Source organism: Struthio camelus, chromosome 6, assembly GCF_040807025.1.
Source record: "Struthio camelus isolate bStrCam1 chromosome 6, bStrCam1.hap1, whole genome shotgun sequence".
Taxonomy (NCBI): domain Eukaryota; kingdom Metazoa; phylum Chordata; class Aves; order Struthioniformes; family Struthionidae; genus Struthio; species Struthio camelus.
Window position 1 is genome coordinate 11,514,969 of NC_090947.1, and position 18,499 is coordinate 11,533,467.

The window sequence follows — 18,499 nt, forward strand, 5'->3', positions numbered from 1 at the left end:
CTTCAAGTCATATTTATCAACAACTTAACAGGCTGAACCGCGGCATATCGTATCTTTAAAAAACATACCCAAAACATTTTATATTGCAGTCCACCAGCATCTGCATTGCTATCAAGCCTCTCTTCCCAGACAATAAAAGCACAAAAAAATCATCCCGTTCTGTTGAACTTGCTTCTCTTTCTATCCCCACATGCTCTTGCAGGCTCTCTAAAGTCCAGCTCGTGCTCCCAGAGCCAGCTGAGCTGCACACGGGCTGCCGGCTTTAACCTGTCACACACGCTAACGGGGAGAAAGCCCAGTACACAGAATCGTTTCCTTATTAAAAAGGACTAGGCCCTGGATCACTACAAACACCACAGCAAAAAGAGTCCTTTCTCAAAGCGAAAACAGCAAGCCCCTCCGCTCGGCACAAACGTTATATTCTCACATGTCAAGTTGATAAAGACGATTCATTTTTTTAATAGAGAAAAGACAAAATAGATTTCAATAACTGGCTACTAACATTGCCTAAAACTGTAACTATCCAAAATAAAGCAAAAACTTTGTTAAATCTCATTTCTGTTTTTTCAGGACCAAATAAAAGTTTTAGCAATGTAAGATGCAGCCCCAAGCCCAACCGGTAAGGGTACTTTAAAGTAACATGTTCCCATTCATCGGAATCGCAGCTCAATCAACGCTAACCCAGGTACAAAAGAATTCCCTCCTCTCCCTAACCGCTCCATTTCTAAACCTTCGTGCTGTCTCTTGGCATCAGAGCTACATCTTCCTCCATTCGAGACAAATATGAGCATAAACATTACTTTAAAACAGTTATACAAATGTTCTTGTGCGCATCTGAAACAGGCCTTTCACCTATTTAAATCGAAAGACTATTTCCAAAGCACAAGAAGGCCTTGAAATGTCCCATGTGTACTCCTCAGTATGTAATTACAAAGATAACTGGGGACACGTTCATTTCGGTACATCTACATAAGTAGGCATCCGAAGACAAAAGGTTTCTTATGTGGTATCTGCTCCTTCAGACAAACATAACGCCATGTAACAAACCTAAAACATGGCACACAATGGCATTTCCCAATCCTCATCCTTATATTGTCACAGCTTTTTTTTTTTTTTTTTAAAAACAAAACTTAATTACCTTCCAGCAGTATGGAACTACCTTAGAAGAAACCCTCAGGTTATTCTGGAGTATTTTTAGTGTTTTTAATCTTAAAATCCTACCAGTGCCTCCCCATTCCCCTCACCTGATTTTCTCCTGGAAAGTGCATTATAACAGCAGAAAACGACATGGAAAGGAGGAGAGCATTTGGCAGACTGAACAGTTAGTCAAGAATTTGATCATCCTTCCCCGTGCTTTAAGGTCTCTGGAAGCAATCTGATGCCCCCAAAGTTATTCCCCATTTTATTCATTATAAACATAAGCTACTGCAATAATTGTAGTACACTGTATGTGCATATTGAGACCTATGTAATGTTCAGGTGTTTGACAGCTAGCCAGCAACCGGTGCAGGACGGCAGGGCAAGGCGCAGGGCACAGCAAGGGGCACCTACCAGCTCATACGCCGCCAGGACCTTTTTCTGTACGTCGGGCACGGCACCCAGAGGCTCCAGGTAGGGAAAAGCATCCTTCATGCAGAGGGTTACCGAGGGTGAGTTGTCGGCATTCACGAGCCGCGAGGACAGGGTAAGGATGCACTGCTTCAGGCTGGCGATGGGAGGGAGCCCACACAGCTCCTTCACTGACACCATTGCGTTCTGCGGGAAGGAAGAGAAACACTTCAGCACGTCCCCCTCACGTCCCCATCTGCCACAAAGTCACTCGTGCCTCCCTGCCTCTCCTCTCCACCACCCGCTTACACACGCAAGCGCAGGCTGGCTTTTAAGTTGGAAGGGTCTCGTTTGCATTTAGGGGATTTTAAGAGTAAGTTTTGCTTTTTGTGTTCAAGACATTCATAATATTGCATTGCTGGGCATAAGAAATTAAGGTGTGACCTGCAAGAAGCAAAGGAGAGAAAATGGGACTGTTTTGCTTCCTTACGATTGACAAAGGAGGTCTGAACAATGTGATTTCTATCTTTCTTTCAATGTAAGAAAAATGAACTCTTCCTGATTTTGGCTTTACTAAAGGACTGGTCCTTGAGCAAGCGGCCCAAAGTGTTTCTTTTCCAGAGAGATGTTCAGCTTGGATCTGCAGAGGTTTCTGAGGAAGGAGGAGCCAGCCCTTAACACCAGGCTGCAGGAGGGCTACTGGCAGCCCCCGTGCGCCCCAGGGGCAGGCACACATTGCAGCGCACGGTCCTGTTCTCCAGTCCCATTCTCCTTCCCCAGCCTCCTGCCACCTGGGTCTTCCCCTTGGACACAGGTGTCCCAACCACTGGCTTCACAGTCACTCTGCATCATAAACCCAGCCCCAACAGGGACAAGGTCTAATCTCCAGCATATTAAACAATCTGCCTAAAATGCTGTTTCTCTAGTGTTCATATCCCAATTGCTTTTGAAGCAATAATCACCTAGTTTGCCAGCCATTATCATCCTCCAGCAAGAATGAGTTTGACAGACTTCGTATTTCCCATGGGAAAGACAAGCAGGAAAAAACACCGTTTCCAGCCTTGCATTACCACGTCATACAGCAACACAAATGCTCTTTCCCCTTCAGAGGTCACATGTAAGAAAATCAATACTGGATACACAGGTCAAACCAAACTAACATGCCAGAATTTACTTATTTATTACCCACATCAGTGGACTCGTGGCTGACTTTCCCTTGTAATTTAGCTTCTCGAGTCATACAATGACCAAGATGCACAAAATACAGGCAAGAGAATATTGTAACAACCCCTAGCTTGTAAATACTGCCCCACAACTTCTTCCTGAAAAAGCCGTTCTCAACAAATGAATAGAGGCTTTCCCCATTAATCAAATACGTTAGTATGCAGTTAAACCTAATGACTGTGTCTTCTACAAAGCATTCCCAAGAACAACATCATGTACTGAAGTTTAGCTTAGGAGACACATGAATGTGATTTTTGAGTCCAATTCAATGAGTACTTTCTTTTATATAGCTCTTGTATCTAACCCTGACCTAGACAGAAGGTGGAGTCAGAGGTCCAGACTAGTTACTTCCAAGGCCTGTGGGGAAGGAAAGGCTGGGAAGAGTTTCCCATTCTTAAAAATATGCTAAGGATATTCCTTTGGGAGTCATTTAAAACTTATGTCATTTTGTAAACTTTTCCAGCTGCCAGCATTTAATTTGCTTTAGACTCTGTCCAGAAGAGTGGGGTCAGTGAAGTTTTACGCGTTTTTCTCCTATTTTCAAGGAAAAAAAAAAAAAGAGCATTGTTTCTGAAGTTTTACTGGAGACAGCTATGGTTGATTTCAGCTATTTATTAAGGAAAATTCATTGTTTAATGCTGCTTAGTTTTGTTTCTAGGCAGCCCTCTAAATTGAATTGACCATTACTGAACCTGCCAAATCACTGCCAGCAGCCACAGACGGGAGCTCAAGGCGGACGGGTCGATGCCAGGCCGCGGTGCGGCGTAACCTCCGCACGGCTCCCAGCGTGCCCTGGCGCTCCCTAGGCAGCGCCCCAGGACCAAGGCAGCGCCAGCAGACCCTCTGGACCAAGACATGATACCGGTGGCTGTGCTGGCCCTCCACTGGCTGGGACCACACAGCTGCTTAGTGGAGAGGAAATCATAATCTGAGCGGTGTCCAGGGCCTATGTTACACATTTGCAGCCCTTTTGTGCGTAGTGGCAACATGAGTGCAGTAAAACGTGCTATTCTTAGCAGAGTGCATTTCTCTGGTGTAGACAAGACCTTAATAACGCATCCACTAACTGCTTCTTATACTCACCCAGGCAAAGCAAATTAATAGCATAATTTTCACTGAGTTAGCAGAACAAAAGCTAGCTGACGTTTTTCAGGACCGACGAGGAAGTGAAGGTTATAAGGCCAGAGGCCTGGGGACACAAACGTACCCTCAGCTCTGCTCTCTCAAACAAATACAAGCAGTAAAGCGCTGTGTTCAGAGATGGAGGGTACACTGATTTTTCAAACATTTCTGCCTAACCTCCCATCTGCTTGTTAGTTAACAGCCGTAAGCATCAGCCTTCTGATGCCCAGTATGTTTAAAGGTTTCCACAGGTGCTTGTGCTCCACAGGCTTCCACAGGTGGGTGTGAAGCACATCCACCAGCTGCAGCAAGTTGGCCCTACCAGCAGCTCTCATCAGGATCTCCCCTCCCGCTCTCAGTGCACAGCAATGCAAGGGACAGGAGTGTCGTACCTGCATGTTTTCTCTCATGTCAGTGGCCTCTCGTAGCGGATGCACTGCCAGCTTGAAGATGTCGTCAATGGTCTTGAGGCCGGTGTTCCTCAGCATAGTGTACTCCCTTGCTTTCTTTCCTATCCTCACCGAAAGGCTGCGCTTTTGGGCCTTCCCTCCGCCACTTCGATTGGTTATTGCAATGTGAACAAACAGGGTAACGTGCTCCATGATATCTCCAACAAAAGACCGCAGCGGTATATGCCTGTATCCAGGCTGTAAGCACTCCAGCGGGATGGTATACTGGCCTATGAACTCATCCCCAATGTAGTCATCATCCAAAACAACAAAACGGATCATGGCTAGCTCCGGTAGGTTGATCTGGAACTCAAAGCTTTCATCAAAAATGGGGTTATCACTGTTTTGCTGAACAGTTTTAGTTCTTTGTTCTGTGCAATCAGCGGGAATCCCATGTATTTCTATGCAAACGTAGGGGTCTATAACATCCCCTTTTGCACATGCACCCTTGGGCTTTGGGAAGTTCTGCCCGCTAATTATTTTGACATGCAGGACTTGTGGGGAGACGCCCGGGACGATGCCCTTCGTATTGGCGCTGAAGTAGGAGACTTCCTCACGCATCACGGAAGGCCTCAGGACATACCCACATCCCCCGTTCTGCAGAAACCAGCCAGTGTGCAGGTCCATCATGGGCCCAGGGGTCTGATAGTTCATTGCCACTATCTGGCAACCGCAATTCCAAAAATCTTGAGGATTTAAGTTACTGGAGTCTATTCTCATAGCGCTTGGGTACACCCTGGACAAAAATTTTTTGTTGTAGTTGACAAAATCTTCAGGGTATTCGTTTGCAATCCGGTTGGCTTCCGCCTCACTGAAGGAACAGATTTCCCAGTAATTTTGACTTTTCATAGATGTCTCAAAGTCTTTGTACTGGACAGATTTGCATAGGGACACCAAGTCAGACAATTCTCTGCAGAGCCAGATCAGCTTCGGCTCCCTTGAAAAGTCCTCCGATAGTCTCCGGGATATTTCAGCCTCTTCATCTTCATCTGTGACTTCTCCTTCTAATATATCCTGATCACAGGGTAGCTTCTTCCCCTTCACAATGATCTTCATTTTCAGTTTCTCGGGTGATGGGAGGTAGGCTTCCGATGGTAACGGTGCTTCTGTGTAAAGTTTGTTTCCAAAGATCCTCCTCATGTGTTGAGCCATTACTTTCTGCTGTTGTACCGAGCAGTGGTTCCCCAGGCAGAGAATAAGGGGGTATTCTGAAGCAAAGAAGGCTAATTTGTTTATTACCTCAATAACATTTCGAAAGGCAAGTGGGGACGTCATGTTGTTACGGTTACAAATAACGGGCTCGTTATCTGGGCCATCACAGACATCTAGTTCAATACTCCGGCAGTTCATCTTTAAAGCTCTGACATAACCATTGATATCAGCTGGTCCTCTGAGCTGGTCTTCTATTAGATATGTATTGTGGGATGCATTGATGTAGTAATGAGATAAAGGCTGTGTCATGTCTTGGACAATTTTTTTGTGTTCTGGGTCGAAAATATCACATTCTGGGGACAACAAATACTGAGTAAATCCATCAATTGCAAGAAATCCTTTCAACCGCCCTTCTTGAGAAAGCTCATACCTGCGTATAATATCTAGGCACATTTCTTCTGTTATATGGGTCACTCCTTGCTCAGCCTCCAAAAACAGCATGAGGTCATTGGCATCTAGATATTCTTTGTTTTTAGATATCTGCACAAGTAAGAAATAAACTTCAGGTCTTGTGCAAAGTTCGCTGAATGCTTCACAAAATTCCTCTTTTGTTACTCGTGTTGTCAGTTTCTCTTTGCTCTTCTGAATTTCCTTAAATTTTAATCTAATCTTTGATTCTTTTAGGGTGGGGTTAAGCTTTTTTATTAGTTCCACAGACGTATCTTCTAACATTATGCCATTACCGTCAACATCTGCTGCTTCAAATACAGTTTTTAGCCATGCGAACCGCGGGGTATTATGGCTGCCTTCCATCAAATCCAGAGGCTGTTTGCTACGAGAAACCAAGTACCTTAATCCCGATACCCAAATATTGGCCACATCAGCTGAATTGGCAACCAGATCAAGGGACTCGTAGTTCTCACCATGAATTACCGAGAGTGCGCAGTCCTCAGAAATCTGATCCGCAAGCCCATTATTCCTGAATGTTTCTGTGTTCTTCCCTAGTCTGATTTCTTTTATAGCAGAAATATCAAGCTTAGCTTTGTCAAGGTCCTTCTTGGAAGGCTCCCAGCGAAGAGCCTGCAGGTCAGGATCCAGAGTGAAAAAACGGTTGTAAATCCGGGAATTTGGACGAACTTTCTTCAGTTCACACCCAGCCTGCATAAAGCTGATACAGTCACTAGCACTGCTTATTTTCTTCTCTGATGGCATGCTGCTGAAGGACACTGTTTTCTTTCTTCCACATTTTTGGTTTGAAGGATCCTGTGGAATAAATACATGAAAAAAGAAAAAAGAAGAAAAAGAATTAGTAAGTTTTCTTTGGCCATTCCACAAGTACATAAATAACAGAGAAGATATGTTTATGTAAAATAATTCATGTTTTTCTGAACCGCAAAACACAACGTGCTATCCCTTTCCACAATTCAGTTCTCTTCTGAGCTATAAAATACAACTATACAGTGACTTGGCTGATGGCAGCATTACAAACACCAGGCCTTCATGAGTGGCATTTGTACTGGTTAAAGTCCCTTCCAGATCTCCCTTCAGCAATTAGCTACAGGCATGAGGAGGTGGTATCTGGTTATATCATTTATATCTTCGAGGCGAATGTGGGAAGAGAGGTTTTGTGGAAAGCTCCAGTACCCAGTTAAGTCTTGCTTAACCTAAGTTTGTCCTGCTTTTACTCTGCCTATTTTCCGCAATTTGGACACCTCGAGCAAAATTAAAACAAAACCAAACGGTAGTCATGAGTCAGACCCCTGAGATGCGCACCCAGGGTTTCTTATTTGTATTTTTTAATGTCCTCTGCCACAGACCATTCTCACTAGGCTGAGAAGCCCACCTTTGCTGCACACGCAATGGCGTTGCTCTCACGTAGCTCCCACGGCTGCTGTCGTGAGGACCTTACCTCCTGCTCAGCCCGAACCTACTTCATACTCTCTTGTCTCTCCATCTGCTTCGCCAAGTACCTATTTTGGCACTTTCTGTGTACCAGGATGACGAAATGCAGTGGGAAAACGTACGACGACCCATCAAGAAACCCAAAGCCCTTGTCTTTGCGCCATATTTTCCAACTCTTTCGGAGAAAATACTTAGCCATCCCCATGCGACTCTTTCCAACATCAACTGCCCAGCTTGCTGCTGGATATAAACCCAGCTGCCTACAAAGCTTTTGGTAATTTCAGTGCAGCAACGTTTAAATCTTTCCCCACGTATTATCATTTCAAAACATTTCACAACGATTGTAAATCATTCTTATTGCTCTGCATGATTTCCTTCCACTCCATTAGTATATAAATTATCGAACAACTAAAAAAATATATTTTTTTAAAACACCATTCAAGGCTGTAATTAATAGTGAAACACTTCTTAAAATTGCTTTCTCTCCTATTTCCCTGGCCACCAGCAACGTTGCCCTGGTTCTCTGTCTCCCTCACCTCCTGCTTGAAGGGACTTTTCCTGCCTGCCTGCATTTCGGGTAGGAGACGTTGCAGGGTGAAGCAATTTTGATGCTAGGTGTAGGCACAGAGTCTTCGCCAGTCTCTGCCCTCAGCCGCAGCTGCAAAAGGTGCACCAGGACCAGCTTCCCGAAGGCCCCAAGGGACCTGCTCAGAGACACCGAAACCAGCCTACCCCAATTCATATTCCCCTGCAAATGCTAGATACCACCTGCGCTCTCGCAGTGCCCTCCACCACGCCGCCGCTGCATTTCTGCTGCTCCTTAGCATCCGTGCCCTGGCGGAGCCCCGTCCAGCTCACCAAGCCACTGAGCCCTGCGCCTCGCAGGAACGGCTTCACTCCTTTGCGTTTTTGTAGAGAGACTTTCAGCAATTAGTCAATACAAATATTTCTATTTTCTAAGTACCTGAGCAATTGCTATTGTCACTCACTCAATCCATACAATAACATCTGAAATACTTCCAAAACCCCAGCCCCTCAACACAAGATTTGAAGGCATAGGATCTGCTGGGAACAAACTACAAACCTCTATACTCCTTATGTTAAGATTTCTCGTTAAACTGACACAGCAACTTCTACTGACAAGAGGAATTACTTTAGCCATTTATCGTAGTACTTATTGTGAGAATTAGAGCTGGGAAAAAAAAGGGGGGGAGAAAGTCAATGAAGCCAGTGGCTTGGGTCAGCTAATTTTTTAATTACAATTTTCTGCTAAAACATTCTGTTCCTGCATTAGCATACTGCATTTTAATACAGCCATGGCCATGAAAATCTTCAGGCAATAGATACTAATGAATACAAATGAATGCAGCTGATTACCCTGTGGGCTCTACAAGGGCCTTCTCTTTCTCGTTTCTTTAGGTTTAAGGAAATGATTTTTAAAACAATGTGTGTGTATTTTCATGGTGATTTCCACTTGAAATACCATACTTAGACTACTGCAGAGCACCTGAAGCTCAAAAAAAACAGAGACTCTGAATTCACCCTACTGACAGCTAGAGCATCCAGAGCCTTTGGTATTATGGCAGTACTGTTATTTTTGGTGTCTGTCTCCAGAGTCCCACCTGACTGAATCAAGAGGTTCTACAGAAAGCTAGGTTTTCAATTTATCCCTCACACTATGAAAAAATCCTGGAAAACACTGGATGCATGCTGCAGGAATATAATACAATTTTTGTTTTGCATCTCAACTTTTAAGAGAGTCTCCTATCCTTTAAGAGGTGAGACACAAAATTTACATTCTTAGGGTTATTGGTACTGATTACAGTAATTTCAGATGTCCTGTACAAATGTTTCTCATATAGAAAAGTGTCATATAGAATGGTCTTTGAATCCACAGTGGTTCATTCCTTGGAGTAGTTCCTCAGGGCTAGATCTGGAAAAATCATCATAGCATCGCAGCTGATTTAGCTCCAGGTCTGCCATTTTGTCTTTGCTAGAGAGGCAAGATTTGTTATATGACTCACTGATTTGTTTCTGTAGAAAAAATAAAAGCCATTTATTTTTAGTTCCGAGATGGCTGTACTTTTTGATGAAAATAAGCCATGGAATCAATCAGCTATTTTTCAGATAGTAAGGTGATAAAAATAATTGGCCTTGTAGGGAATCACCAAAAGTTTAATATTCACTCTTAACCTCTCAGGGATTTGGAGGAAATTAGATTATCCCCTGCGTTCTCCTTTCTTGATTTTATCTTTGATGGGTACTTCTAGTTTTGTACTTGGTGCTAGATAAGGAACATCGTAATTCTACAACTGCAGTTCTTCCTCTCTGGGTAGGACTTCCCCATATCTTTTTTATCAGTTGAATAAAATTCAAGTCTAATCTACAGGACTAATCACCTTAAATGAACAAGATTTCAGTGCTACCAATAAGATTATTTTTCGTTAACAAAAAAAAAATCTCCAATCTACTATATAACGTACACAAGGCCTACAAAATTGCAACGGCTAACTGAGCTTATTACTGCATCAGGCATTTCCCTCTTAGTCTCTACAGTGTAGGAACATTGCAAGTCTTTCACAATGAGAACTGCTAAATTTGCACATGATACAGATTTAATGAGACAGTTTTCATTCACAGTTACCAAAAAAAGAATTTATTCTAGTTTTGCAACCACTCAAAATGTCTGCAGTCTTTTTTCAACTACTACTTTATTAAATCTAAATCAGAGGACCTCCTTCACTCACACGCATCAACACCTCATTATGGAACTAACTGCAGCCACAGCCTCCACCGCCATCGCTCCACAAAAAGGCTCCAGTGACCCCCCCCCCCCCCCCAGCTCTCCTCTTCCATTATCCACTTATTCCCAGATAGTGAGCAAGGTTTCTCAGTGCATCAGCTTGCTACCATCCTTAAGCAAGCATCACATTCAAAGGTGATTTTCAAAATTAGATTCTTCCCTTCCCTGCAGCTGATTAGGGGCCATTTAAACTAAAATTTAAAGCAAGCTCAAACACTGTCCTTCTCAGCCTGCGAAGCCAGACACCTCCCTCTGCTCTGTCACCTTCCCGCTGCTTGAACGAGCATCTCCAGCTCCTGGTGAGCCTGGCCATGCAGCTCTGGCTCCAAGGGATCACCATCAGAGCAGAGCAGACAAGGGCTTTCTGTAAAACGTGCCCTCTGCCCGTTGGCTCCATTCAAACCAGGGCCCGGAGAAGGCAATTTAAATGTTCTTTGCTGCCGCTCTGATTTTATGCTGAACTTAGTTTCACTAAGCCTACAGACTTAGGCTCCTAATACTAGCTTAATTATTTTCTTTAAGTCTCTACTTAATCCAATTTCTACATACTGCTCTTCTAAGAAAATCATTCAACTAAAAATATTGCTGTGCTGCAGCGCATCTAGTGGCTAAATGCCTGCCCCATATCACCTTTCACTGGAAACTAGTAATGTGAGTGATTGCAGTCATCCAGCAAACTAAAAGCTGCCAAGATCTTATGTGAATAAATAGCAAACCTACTTTCTGGTGTACTAACTGCCAAAACACATTCACACCGCAATTATCAAAAACCTCGCTACGGCATTTACCCACACCAGAGCAACTGATCCCCTTCATTAATCCAAAGCACATACACAATTAGAAAGCATGAGACATCCCCCTGAACCTTGGAGGTAACAAGTGTACCTTTCTCCAAGAGCTCAGTACAACAAAATTGATAGTACCACACAGTACCACCTGGTGTAGGACTGCTATTCATTATTTTTTATTACGGTAGCTTGAGGTAGTTAGGCTTCAAAACTGACACCAACAAGGAAACCTACTTCCATTCAAATACTCCTCCCAGTTATCATTTCACAGGCTTTTCATTCCTCAGTTCTGGGGTCTCCTTAATATCTCCATGGCGAGTTGGATTCCCGGAAACATGTGCGAGGTTCACAGCTTTCCCTGAGCACAGAAAAGCAACTGCAGTGACAGATTTCCCCTCACTCAGTCCTGCTGCAAGGGGCGGGGGGGGGAGGGGGGGTGTCAGTGCTGCCGAAGCCCGAAACAGACAGCAGAGCTGCTCTGGCACCCCACAGCACCCAGCACGCGCAGGGAGGTACCGCCGAGCAGACATCAAAGGGCCAGAACAAGAGCCATACAGGAAGACCGGGTGTCCGCTCCTGCTCACACAGCCTCGGTAGCTCAGATTTTCCTATCGACCTCTCTGTGGTCCCACGCACATAGGGTGCCCCCCTGCCCTTTCCCTAACTGTATCCCAGAGCTACAGGGGACTGAGGAGCATCTCTTCTGCCTCCTCTGCACTCTCCTGGCTCTCCTCCCTGCGTGCTTCCCCAGACCTCAGACGTGTGTTTTGGGAAGGGCAAACACGCACCTCCCTCTGAGGCATCCCACACTGGCTACTGACAGAGCAAAAACATGGGATCTGATGATAAGAAGGACGGTCAGCTCTTAGAGTACCATCCCCAAACAATGTATCCTCCATACAGCCCTGTGAGAAATGTTGAATTATGCTCAAATGAATTAGTTCCTTCTTAATATGATGCTGCTCTTTTTTTTGTGTCTTAATAGCAGAGTGGTCTCCATAGCACTTCCAAGCTTCACTTTGGCTCTACAGGGCACCCTCTCCAGGAACATATTTAGAATAGTTGCCAAGGATCCCAAAAGCAATTAAATTCAGTAATACCAACTGTTTTTGACTGTATGTCTACAAAATAGGCCCAGACATTAGGTGCACGGTCTTAGGCATCTTCTTCTTTCCTGGTACATTTTGGAAAGAAAAAGAATAAAAGGGGAAAAAAAGAAAAAAGGGAAAAAAAAAGGAAAAGATTTCAAAAATTCTTCCTATTTAAAACACAGAGGCTTAGTTAAATTGACCAAGAACACAAAACATCAGCCGTAAAATGGTATTTAAGAGTAGCTGATTGCCTGTGGTTAAAAATATATAAATAAAACTCTGTTGTCAACATACTTATATCAACAAAACTAGTTTAGCTTCAGGTTACACTTTTCAAAAAGAAGCAACAGAGATTTCCCACCTTAAAGATCTTCTCCACGAGATAACATAACTCTGTATAAAACACTGTTATTGGAAAAACTACAAGAGATAACTAGTTTGCATGCAGTGTACACATACAAAGAAATTCTACTTGTATAGGAAACCTTATGTTTTGAAAGAAGACACCTCTTTCAGAAGTTACTCAGACGCTGAGGTTTCCTTTGATTCTTAGGTCACCTTATAGAGGGTATCCCACCCATCACCACTGCATCCTTTCCCCTGCTCCTGAGCCTGCATGACGCCCATTAAGCCGAAAAACCCCAAGAGCTTGCCCAGAGGAACACTTCGCATGTGCTCAGCTTTCAGGGTGTGCACAGCTGCACTGGACTCGGCAGGCATCAAGGACAGAGCAGAGTGCTGGCCTGACAGCATCCTAACATTGCAGACAACTTACTTTTCCAAAGAAAAGGCCCTATTCACAACTCCAGTCTAAGCACAATCTCAAAATAGCAGAAGCTTTCCCACTGAACACGCCGCCCCCGTCAGAAGGGCTGGATATGTAAACAGTGGGATCAGTCAGCCACCAGCAGTTGTGGGAAAACTCCTCCCTGTCCACCATAACCTTCAACCACTCAATCTTCTGCTGTTTAAATCAAAGGGCTAGCAGAAATAAACATGCAAGATTAAAAAATATATATATGAATAAACACGGTCTCCACCTCATTCTGCCCCCTTTACCAAAACTTACAGGACACAAATCATTGAGAATAAAATAAAAAAACAGAGCAGCAGTAACAGCCGTACAGCAACCGTGAACACAGGAGTCAAGCTCAGGCATTATGTAGCCTGAAATTAGATTACCTGAAGGGCCTCTAAAACACCAGCAGCATTGCGGGATTCTGCACAGAGCAAGAGCAGAAAGCACCACTAACCGAAGGCACCAAAAGCCCTTAAAGAGCTGCAGAGTTCGGTGAAAGGAGGTGAAATTCATTATCAATGCTGAGAACTAAACTTGTTAAGTATAATTAATATCCATTTCCCCAAAAACGATTTACATTTTCATCTCTGAGTATCACTGTTGCTAAAAGAGAAGCCTTATTCTGATCTTTGCTGCCATTTTTCATGAACCTAGCATTGAAAGAAAATCATTCATCAGCAGCTCAGTCTGTCCTCACAAATGGGTTGTGATAAATGTTGCATCCAAAAAGTTATCTGTTCCAGAAACACCAGATGATCTACTTAATTGGCCAACTGATTACACCTTTTTTTCCCCCCAGGGGAGTCTAATTAGCTCTGCAAGTTTTAAAGCAAAGTAGTGCCACAAGATAAGGACACTCATTTTTGATCTTTTGGGACACTTGGAGATACTTCAGTGATGCACAGAGAGAATCCCAGTCCCTGAAACTCTGGAAGGTTTACAGTATTTGTGGTGATGGGAAAATGTTCCTTCAACCATTAAATAAATAAAATTGTGTCACTAATGGCATGCAAAGCACATCGTAACAGGTTGACAAACGATGATGTAATTTTTCTATAATAAGCTAAATCAGAACAGGGAAGGTTTATATAAGCCATCCAAGAAAACACAAAAAGTCAGTGTTGAGGCCAGGGTTGCCATCACATCTCATGCACGTGTGATGTTTGGCCCATCTGATCACAGATGGGACTAAAAGCCTAAACCTACCCTATTGGGACATTGTTACTAGAGGTAGCAATGATCACTAGAAACTGACATTCAGCACACAAAGATTTCTTCTTTGAATCTCAACCATTTGGTTTAACAACGCACAACGTTCACCCGTTCTGGCCAGCCTCCGAGAACATCCCAAAATAGTCCATGTTATCAATTTTACTGATTCTCATTACAGACTCCATTATCACAATAAGTTAATGACAAGACCTCCCTATAACCTTTCTTGGCAAGGCCTGTAGGGTGTAAGTATCAGATGTTCACTATGACAACTCATAGGTCAACAAAAAAAAGGCTACAGACTCAGAATTCATCCATGCTGCTAACTCATGGCACCAAACAGCTACCTTTGCATACAGTAGCCTCCTCCCTCAGGCAGCCTTGGGGATGCTGCCCATCACACTGGGGCTGACGGCACAACTCAACAGATTGTGAGAGCAGATGTTAATGACGAGGGACCAACCCAGGTGGCCTTTTCAAGGCAAAATTTCTGCTTATTCAAGGGTGTGAGTACATGCAGAATAAAGACCACATCCAAAGTTTAACACATCTGCTCTTAAACACTGAAGCACACGCTTATTGGAATGAACAGAAAATTTAAGGCAGATCAAAAGTATGACACAAATACATGAGAAATAGCTTCACCATATAGCTTTGACACCACAGTATCAAACAATTTTTCAAGTACCAACAAAGTCACACAGGCATATCTGAAAATTCAGCTAGTTGTCATTAATAAGCAATTTAGCCTGAGCTCAGGCTCCACACAGGGGAGCTGAAGCCCAATTGTCATTCATGAGAAAGTAATGACTAAGGGATCTCAGACACAAGAGAAAGAAAAGTATCACTGGGAACAGTAATATCAGCATTTACAGTGGGCTTTTCTGAAGTCCCCAGGATCATCCAGACACAGGCAGGAAAGACTCATCAGGTCATATAATAACGACTTTACAGCGACCATCTCATCAAATGAGGGAGGAAATGTCACCCCTCAAAATGGGCACCCTGAGGGAACAGGAAAACACAGCCACAACAAAGACAATAGCTTAACGTTTCTGAGATGCTGAATGGTCCCCTCTGGAGAAGTTCAACAGGAGGTAGTATTATAATGGCTGTCTGCTTTCCTCTTTCCCTCCACTACTAAAAAGCTCTTTCAAGTACAGGAACATAGGCTGGAGAAAGATGATTTGAAGAGAGAGAGAGAGAATGGTTGGAGATCTTTGAGAAATCTATATGAACTAAAATGATTTGCTCTTGAAGAAATGCCTGGGTTTTTTTGTTTTTTTGTTTTTTTTTTTTTTAGTCACTAGCATTGCCAAACTTGCTCAATTTTACCTTGAAGAAAATTCGGCCTTGCTATATAAATGACAAACGAGAGCAAAGGAAAAAAGCAGCAGCGCGTAAAGATTCCATCTGGAAACACTTCCTGACAATGAAGTCTGCGTAATGCAAGAACAGTTTACTTTCTAGCATACAATGCTGAAGTTTCTCTTTCAACTTAGTTTTATAATTAGGGCCCTGAAGCCAAAGTCAAGAAGCTTCAAAGAGCACCCATGCCATGCCTGTAACAGCCCTACTGCTCCACAGCTCCTTTTGCCATCATTGCTCCTGATGTTTTTTCTTTACGCTTCTTATCCCAACTGATCTCCACAACAGCATCCCTTAAGGGATAGATTCTTGTACCTTCATTTATTTATTAAGCAACCCAGCAATCTACAGAGAGAAATAAATTCTTGTATGATACTCCAATACCTACATGCACATAGCACTTCTGTATAAGCCTACGTAAGATCCTATCTGATGCAGATGATCTGTCATGGATCCTCGTTGTTCTCTCTGTGGAATAAACACTTATGCCAGATCTACTCCTCATTGTGTTCAACCACGTGGCTTTTAGTTTGGAAAGGGTTCAACAGAGCCCACTGGACATATCATCTCTGGTCACTGCCCCTCCTAACATTTTTGTTATTTTTCAGTACTCTCGTTGCTCCCATGCTGTTCCAGGGCACCTTGGACATGGATTGAATTTATCCCCATGCTCTAACAGAATATAAACCTGAGAAAGACAGAAGGACACTTTCTGTCTTCACAAAAGCAGCTACAGCAAACCCTGGGAAAATGAGATTTCAGCTGCAGCATTCCCAGGAGATCTCCACAGCATAAAGCCTCTAATTGCATTCAGAAGAGAATCTGTAAAAGAGAGGCAAACATTAAAAGTGGTACCTGCTTAAAGCAGCTAACCCCGCAGCAGTCACAGATCTGCTCTACCGAACTCCCTCCAGGCAAAGGAAACCAAAGCTCCCACGAACTCCCTAGCCACTTTACAACCAAGCTATACCAAACAGCGCGCACCACAGTCCACCAGACCAGTGAGGAGACAAAACTGAGGGTGCTTATTAAGTACCCAGGTCAGGTATTTGAGATGATCACCACTCTCACTATATAGCATAGCAAAACAGAGTCCCTCAAGCCGGAAGGTCCCAAATTATTCAGATTTAAAAGATCAAATTAGTGCCTTAAATCCAGCCTGTAGACAAGCCAGCACCAATAATAACTGGTGGAGTTCAGGCAATATGAGGTCCCCCCCTCAAACCTATTTAGATTTCTGCATTAATTTAAGGTTTACAGAGGTGGCCGCAATGATGGGGACTTGTACTGGCAAAAGCATAGACTGTGGTAGAAGGATCTACATCTGAATAAAACGGCCAGACCTTCCACAGAAGGCACAGATAGAAAACCCTATTCCTGGCCACTGCTGCCATAACATCAGCTAACAACACGCATTGAAGAGGGAGCCCTCATCTGAGGTGTGCTTGTAAAGCTGAGTAAGGAAATATTCCCCAAAGCTTAGTGACCTTAATTCTGGTGCTAGATTTGCAGGGCAGCAATGCAAGGAACACAACTTCAATTCATTAATGTACCAAGTTCACCAGTGTAATCTAAATGAGCAGCTGGGTCTTCCTTCCTCCGGCCATAATAAACAGTGCCTGCTTTGAAATGCACAGCCCCTTTATTGAAAAAAAACATATGCATATCTATTGTTCACAGAGACAAGAAACAGAGGCATTACAAGTGCACAGGGCGTGTAACCAGCCTGAACCTGCAGCAGATAAAAAACGGTGAGGATCCAAGATCAGAGCTAGGAATCACAGAAGGACCGATGCCTCAGCACCTGCCTGAGAGCACAGAGCACCACGACCAGGAGGATCGCTAGCAAACGCTGTGCACGCACGCTTAAGAGTTACAGTATGACCCTGACGTACAGGCTACACTGAGCCTGGGGAATAGGAAACGAGCACTGCAGTATCTGCACATTTCAGCATAGCATTAACGTTTATCTGCTTTGCTAGTCAAAGACTGAACGTTTCCACAGTGAGTGCAAAGGACACAACCACAACGTCCTTTCAAAACACAGAGACTGGAGCAACTCACTAGCTGAAAAAAGATCCAGAAGTAGTTCAGCACGTTCACATGGGGGTAAAGGCAGTCACAGCTACGCCTGCGAGCTGACATGGAGATCCCCGGCCCGGCTTCAGAGCCCTCACCCACAGCCCTGCGAGCCAAGGAGCCAGAGAGCGGGGCAAGCGCTGCCTCCCCAGGCGCTCCCCGGCCTCGCGGCAGCTCGCCTGCACTCAGCTCTGCCGGGGCTACACCGGCAGCGTCCAAGCCTGGGGGGCAACTGCACTGCCAGCGGGTTGGAGAACAAGCCATGGCAATAACCCCAGCGACTCATATGACTGAGAGGACTAGCATCAAAACTCAAAAGACATTAGAGGGCTCGAGTCCTTCAATGCTCTCCCATGTGCCCCACATCCCACAACACAAAAACCTAAATGCGAACAGCACACATTATGCACACATCTTCCCACAGACTTCTACCTGCAATAATTTTGTTTCTTTCTGCAACTCTTTGAAACAGTACGTCAGTTAAGTGTTCTGAGAAAATCAGTTACGCAGGCATGGACATTAAATCAGAGCAAGATCTTCTCCGCATCCGCTGCTCAGAAGAAAACCAAAACTAAAAAGATTCTTACTCAGAGAGAACTGCAAGAATCTGACCTAGCTGAACTTGGAAGATTTTTTTATTTTAAAGAGACCTCCACTGCATCTGTAGGAAGGCCTCCTTAAAATCTAACAGAAAAGGATGACTGAAAGAATGTAGCTAAATCATCTAAACCTTCTCTGATCTCCAATCCATCCATCAAAAATACTACCCGAGCCAGAGAGGCCAGAAAGAAGGTTATGATGGGTAAAAACAGTTTCTTACATGGGAAAGAAAATCAGCTATTAGAAAGCAAAACATTACAAACTTAAAATAAGAGAAGTTGTTGGTGAGGGTTATAAAGTGAGGAAGAGGAGGCAATTAGTAAAGGAAGATAAGAAACAAGGAGAAACAGCAACAAGAAGAG

At 43.8% G+C, this 18,499-nt stretch overlaps 1 protein-coding gene across 4 annotated transcripts in view; it reads right to left on the bottom strand.

The window, feature by feature from the left end:
* The window catches only part of PLCL1 (phospholipase C like 1 (inactive)), a 207,286-nt gene that overhangs the window by 37,903 nt on the left and 150,884 nt on the right, over positions 1–18,499 (bottom strand). For all 4 annotated transcript variants that reach the window (XM_068948227.1, XM_068948229.1, XM_068948226.1 and 1 more), the window contains exons 2-3: positions 4,287–6,758; positions 1,552–1,755 (exon numbers count right to left, since the gene is read on the bottom strand). In XM_068948227.1, coding sequence (XP_068804328.1) covers positions 1,552–1,755; positions 4,287–6,707 — 2,625 coding nt within the window. In that variant the 5' untranslated portion in view covers positions 6,708–6,758. The remainder of the gene's footprint in view (positions 1–1,551; positions 1,756–4,286; positions 6,759–18,499) is intronic.